General features: G+C 42.5%; 1 protein-coding gene across 1 annotated transcript; it reads right to left on the reverse strand.

Moving 5' to 3' along the window:
* Positions 1 to 224: 224 nt before the first annotated feature.
* On the reverse strand, positions 225 to 6,587 carry ROMO1 (reactive oxygen species modulator 1). Its single transcript, XM_069243875.1, has 3 exons — positions 6,451 to 6,587; positions 3,614 to 3,744; positions 225 to 640 (listed from the first exon to the last, which is right to left on the reverse strand). Exons 2-3 carry the CDS (start codon positions 3,742 to 3,744, stop codon positions 532 to 534), a joined length of 240 nt encoding a protein of 79 aa, XP_069099976.1. The 5' UTR covers positions 6,451 to 6,587; the 3' UTR covers positions 225 to 531.
* Between the last annotated feature and the right edge of the window lie 221 nt (positions 6,588 to 6,808).

Consider the following 6,808-nt stretch of genomic DNA (forward strand, 5'->3'; position numbering starts at 1 on the left):
ATGTAGACCCACCAGTGTGTCAACACTGGTTTCATGTAGAGAAGAAAAAAAACCACACTGCCTGCAAGCTCCAACTTGGTAAGTGCAACTGTTTCCTTTAGGGAAATCTCAGGTCTTTATGGTTGTTTTCAGAAAGGGTCGACTATCTGCACTCGGACTGTTCATTACACAAGATTAAGAAAATATATACAAAAGGACACACATTCTATGGATTGGGCAATGGATAAATCGTACTAACTGTAGCATTTTAATAGTTTAAAGACCTTCTAAATTACACAAAATGTACAGCTCTACCCTGGGCATCTGTACAGTAATTGGCAGAGGCTTGACCACTTAATCCGGTATAGGAGGAACAGTATACATTTTCGCTAATCACAACACCGTTATGGAAATTATAAATTCCACACTGTTACTTCACACTAACACAAAATTGAAAGGGGAAATGCAAAAATAAGTATCATTTGTTTAATTATTCTCAAGTCCAGATATGATTTAGAAGGTTCAACTGTGATCTTATAAATTATGATTTCTTTAACATCGGATTCCCATGCCGATCGCCATGAAAGTCCCAAATGTTCCACCGCTCTGCATCATCGTTTTTCCAACTCCACCCATAAGCTCGCGTCCTCTCATGCCAAACCTAGAGCATAAAAATTAAGCAATGGTCAATGCCAGAAAATGTTACAATTTAGAAGCCTTAATTAAAGGAAAATGATAACTAATTACCATTCAGTATTATAGAGTCATTGCTGTCTATTATAAAATCAACTGACTACTCATGAAAAAGTAAATTACTTGATCTCGAAGTTCAACCCACCTCTGTTGGACAATAGCCTCAATGTGGTGTTCTAAAAGCAATACATAGTCAGACAATCCCAATGACAGTGTGTTACAGTTCCTTCCTGTTCATGGCACGTCAGGCATCTTAGAAAGATGCGTTGGCTAGTTTTTTTTTTTATATTAATGAAAAAAAGTTTATTAATTTTGCAGGGCTGAACAGAAACAGTACTGTGCAAGCAAGTAGGATATAGCATCATGAAATTATGATTCCCAAAGACCCTTGTATCGATCATTCTAGCCCATACTAAGCCCACCATTTGCCTCAGAGTTTAAGAAATTGTTGAGAACAACCTCTTGCCTCATAAACAGGTTCCTAATGTTTCACACATTAATCCACACCTGGGTGCCAAGTAGCTAGAAGGGGAAGCGTGTTGGAGGTCCAAGTGCACACAATTTCTCGTACGGCTAACAGCATACCTAAACCCACTAAAGAACAATCTCCCCCTAGGACCACCGAAGACTTCCAGTAGTCCCGAAAGGGCAGCGCGGGCTGTGGGGTTCTATAGAATGCCCCAGCACCCGTTAAAGTAAATTAGAAATCTCTACCCAGTAGTTCACAATAGCCGGTCATGTCCAGGCATGTGGAAGAAGTCTCCATACCCGTCCGAACAACAAAAGCATCATGGTGATGAGCGCCTGAGCTCCAAAGAGTCGCAGTTGTGTGGAGTAAGTGAAGGGTAAGTACTTCATTTGTAGCACCCAGGAAACGGAAGGAAATGACCAGCGTTCGTAGGGGCATTCTTGTGTCCCTCCAGTCGTGCTAGTCCAACTGACAAAACTATCCCTCCGTTCGTTCCTATAAAGAGGTGAAGAGATCTAGAGAATTAATGACTACGGATTTATAAATGCAGGTTATGCCACCTTTACCAAGGAGACCTCAAAAGACTTTGGGGTCTAGTTTGTTGCACTGGATGATTCCAGTCAAGTTGATGCAATATGGAGATAGGGCATAGGGGAGCTGCAGGAATCTATAGAATTGAGAGTTGTGAAGTTGAAAATCTGCTTGCAACCCTTTCAATGACTTTTTATAAGAGCCATGCCAGATATCCTCCCTTCTTCGGCATACCTACGAGGTCCCATGTGCGGAATCCTTTAAGCCTTCTTCCCCTGTTCCAACCAGTGCCCTGAGAGAGAAGGGTTTCCATGGGGAGTCTGCAGTCCCATCCTGTCCAGCGCAACACCGACCTCCAGGCCAGGAGAACCATTCTAGAAAGAGCAGTAATGGAGTGGGGAATGGGGTCTTTATACAGCATACCCAGAATGTTATTGCACCCCATGTGGAAGTGCTCAGTTTGGAAGGCCAGGTCTTGCCACCATTTGCAAAGCCCAATATACAGGCCTAAATCTGTTGCCCCCAACCCTTCATCGTACGTTGAACGAACACACTTGCCGGATGCAATGCGGGGCAGCCAATGGACCCCCATGAGCATCCCTATGTTGCCTGCACATCAGTAAACCAAGTCTGTGGGATCAGCAATGGAAAGTTTTGAAGAAGATAAAGGAATCTTGGCTGGACAATCATCTTAAAGAGCGCTATTCTCCCCAGGAGTTTGAATGGCAGCATTGCCCATCAATGGATGTCCTTCCGCATCCAGCCAGGAGGGGTGTAAGACCAAGGCTTTAGCTAAGGCTTGGAAGTAGCGATATGAATCCCTAAATATTGAAAGCTGAGCCAATGAACTAGGATGACAGTCTGCAAGTTCACTGCTTCCTGATCATTTGGAAGGGGAACCAAGAGAGATTTGGGCCAGTTCCCCTGGAGACCAGAGGCTCATAAATGATAACATGTAATGTAAAGCCTCCGCCAACTAGTACGGAAGGCTGAGAATGGGGATGGGTTGCGGAACTGGGAAGAGGGCACCGGGGGAAGGGGAAACACGAGTGGTAATGGTATACGGATGTGAGACAGAAATAGGGGGTTAAATAGGCTGGAGAGAAACAGTGAGATTAGGCGAAGTCCAGGGCTACTGTTGGTTTACGAAGGAAACTGGGGATTAGGGCTGCCTCTAGATTGGGATGATGGTGGTCCCCTTCAGCTAGTTCCTTGAACTGCATAAGCATGGTGTCCCAAGCTGTGGCTATAGGGCGCTGGCATATGGGTCTGGCTTCTTCCCAGTGCAGTGCAGAGCTTTCTGCCTTTTCTCATTAGAGTAGTGCTTTGTGCCATTCGGAGAAAGCCGGGGGGGGGGGGGTGTTGGGCCCTCCAGTGCATGGTTAGGAGACGCTTGGCCAACAGGAGGGCAAGGCCGATGAAGAGCGCCTGTACCTTATGGTTCATGAAGTACAATACATCTATTAAGCAATATTTAGTATCGTTTCTTAAGAGTTACGCTGCCTACGTGGCAATTATGGTTTTCCCTCACATTATCACTAACTTTCATTTTCTATCCCTGTTTTGTTTAACATGCTAATAAAACACTGTTGGTTTTTTGTACATTTTGCTTCACACATGATTCAATGTGTTACTCCATCAAAGAATGTACACGTTGTGATATGCTGTTATATAAAAAGTATAAAACACACCTAAAGGCAAGGTGTTTTGTTGGACAACAACAGTTCCAAGAGACCCAGGACCACATTTTAACTGTAAAAGGGATTAATTAGTTTGTCTGTGTCCATGACTACGTTATTGCAAAAAAGAGTTTACAGCAATTGTTTGGTTTATGTTTCCTATGCATTTGAACAAGGCTATTCTAAAGCGTAGTTCTTCCATTACAATCCACTTCTATTTTATTCATCTCAATGGGAAAAATTGAATTTTATCCAAACATACCTTAAACATGAAAATGTACCGAAGAGGGCACCTGCTGCCATTCCAACAGCACATCCCATCATAAAACCCATCTTTACTCTATCAAAACAGCTGGGCTGTGACTGCCCGTACGGTCCTACGGCCACAGGCATCTTGAACAAAAAAAAAAAAAAAAGTACAACAGTAAGAGAAACAGAGTAGACGACTTTCATTGTGTCCGAGAAAGAACTTGTGTCAAAGCATACAAATTAGGCTGGATAACTAAAACAAAACCATTAAATACTGACAGAATAAGGACAACCATGCCAACAGTTCTCAATGAAAGCATTTTGTCTAGATCAGTGGTACTTAACCTGTGCTCCGAGGACCCCTGGGGTTCCGCGAGGCCTACTAAGGGAGTCTGTGACTGTTTCACAAAATTCAATATTATTACGTGTAATAAATTAACATTGATAATATATATATATATATATATATATATATATATATACACACACACAAATAAAGACGCAGAAATGAGCATGTTAAAACGTTTCATATATTTGTGAAATAAACAAGACATTGCAATATTTGAGCATTTGTTTGACATATACTTGTTTCTATATTTTTGTGTAATTATTTTGAGGTTTAAATCATAGAAACTGCTGAAGCCGGGGGCCCCTGGATTCCAGTAATGACTCAGTGGGGGGTAATTGGATTTCTGTAATGATTCCGTGGGGGGGTCCATGGAAGTCGAAATCTTAAGAACCGCTAGTCTACTCTAGATATCCTCTCGCATACTCTTAACTTATTCGAGATTACATGTCCTTACATAGAGATCATGGAGTCTGTGCACGCGACAATACTATGTCACACGAATAAATCTGTTCTTTTTTTCCTTCAAATTATTCGGTCCACCTCAAACTGTTTAGCTGCGGAACATTACTGTTTACGTGCGAGTGATAAATACCAGTGATCATTTCTAGTAACTAGTGTTACTAGAAAATAAACTGCGACCATCAAGCTACCTAACAGAAATTATAGAATAATTGGTACCTGAAAATGTTTAGGCCTAGATTTAAGACGGCCTAGCGCAATTCCAACGTCAGATTAGTCTTTTTTTTATGCTAATGTGGCGCTGGAAGGCCAAAAACGCTGCACCATATTTACATAGAGGCCCAATGCTTGCATTGCACCACTTTATGCCTGCTCCAGGCATAATGTATGCAAGGGGGGCATTTCGGTGAAAGGGGGGGCAAAAAAAAATGGTGCAAAGAAATCTAAGAGATTTCTTTGTGTTATTTTTAATGCTTGCTAAGAGCAGGCATTAAAGGGAGCCTCTGGGTACTTTGCTTGTTTAGCTTGAACATTTATTACGCTAATCCTGCAAAGCCCTGGACGAGCATCACAAATTATGACACTAGTACCCCTGACTACCGCCATGGTGCGCCGTATTTTAAATACAGCGCACACAAGGTGGCGTTAGGGGGGCACTAAGGGACGCAAGAAAAGTGGCGCTCCATTAGGTACAGTGCCCCTCTTCATAAATCTGCCCGTTAGTCTGTTTACTGAATACATTACCTATTTGCACGATATGAGCACTTTCCAAGGCCCTAGGAAGAGCTAGAGCCTGCTTCTGGCCATAGGACACTTCGGGGGTTAAGGCTTGTCAATACTTAATTGGGGTTCACCACAACTTGCGCTGCCAATTTCTCTTTCCTTAAACTAAGCATTTTCGGTTCTTGTGTAATGTTGTGCGCTGTGTTGCAACTAGGCAGTATATAATTTGCTTTGCATGCTGTTATGGCTTACTCTATGCATCGGCCGTGCTTTTATGAAAAGGTGACTACTGATACACGGTGGAACTGAGACTAAAATCCAATGGTGGGCAAAGTTCAACTGCCTTAGCCTGTAAGTTTTTTGGGGGTCTGTTGTACGGTTTTTATTCCAGTGAACTAGACAATCTGCAGGCGCAGTAGAGCTTTTTGCTGTACTGTTCGTTGGAAGAGTATGTCTCTGCTGACAGGAGATCACTTAAAGTGAACCCCATCAAGAGTGAGGATGACAACTGCACCCTCTCTCCAAGCTACGGGAAAACTGGCAGTGGTGGCAATTTGTTTTTGGTTTACTAGTGGAAAAGGTTTGCATTTGTTTTGGGAGGTAGAAGCAGATTTCTACTTTGGCGAAACTCTTCCCTTCTTTAACGAGTTCTTAGCTGTTGTTTACCAATTACGATCTTTGGTTGACTTCAACGACAGGCAATCCACAATCCCACCGTAGCCATTTCAGTCTCTTCTTGCCACGAACTCTGCTGTGCAACAACGAAGAATATTAACTTATACAGGACTAGTTGAAGTGCTTGATTTTTTTTTCAAGTCTGTACTGTGGTTGGCTTCATATTTCCTCCAAAGTGCATAAATATTGGATCTTCTTGCTCGTGAGATAATTGGATGTCCACGTCAGATCCGAAAAATGCATTACCAGCAATTAAACCTCTTTTGGGGTGCAGTTATCCTATTAAGACTGATAAAGTAGGTACTCGTGGAAGAAGCTATTGAAAATATGAAAAGATAACCCAACTTGCGCTGCAAGAAGACGAGTACTCCTGAAAAGAGAAATTTGCCCTGAGCAGATTCGCGTAAACCGTTACAAGCTGTTGCCAGTTGAACTTGTAGATCTTTTAAGCAAAACAAGATGGAGCTTTCGGTCGTTGGATAGTGGCAACAGTGGGATTTTTTTTGTCTGTACTAAAGAAGGAACCCCATGTGTATATTTGGGATAAACGCAATACGCTAACATGATAAGAATATTTCATTCAAACGTCAACAGTTTACCGTGTTGAAATATTTAGTTCATGCGACCACCTGTCCCCTACTTACATGGGTCGTCCCTGAATTCTATCTAATGTTCGAAGTCCCAGGCCGAGTTGTAAACGGATATCAGGTGTCCATAATGTTAGCACTTCCGGGTTGCAAAGCAACCAGTTCCGTGACTGAACACATTCTGTGATTGAAAAGTACTACTAAATGTGTAAGATAACCTAGGATTGGTGCGTGTTTGAGCTCTCTCTCTCTCAGCCAATCCTAGTGCATAGCATCGAATTCCCAATTTGGTTGGCTGTGGGCGGCACTTTAATAGTCGGCATTATGTACCGCCCGATTTTGAGCAAGTTTTGCTTGAATGTATTCCTCTTGAGGAGCTAAGGGGAGGGAGGACGTCCTTTTTAATATTGTGTAA

This window comes from Pleurodeles waltl, chromosome 7, assembly GCF_031143425.1.
Source record: "Pleurodeles waltl isolate 20211129_DDA chromosome 7, aPleWal1.hap1.20221129, whole genome shotgun sequence".
Taxonomy (NCBI): domain Eukaryota; kingdom Metazoa; phylum Chordata; class Amphibia; order Caudata; family Salamandridae; genus Pleurodeles; species Pleurodeles waltl.

Coding starts and splice junctions, on each gene's coding strand:
- ROMO1 (XM_069243875.1), bottom strand. CDS start 3,744: ATGCCTGTGGCCGTAGGACCGTACGGGCAGTCACAGCCCAGCTGTTTT. Junction 641..3,613: donor GGTACATTTTCATGTTTAAG/GTATGTTTGGAT, acceptor TTTATGCTCTAG/GTTTGGCATGAGAGGACGCG.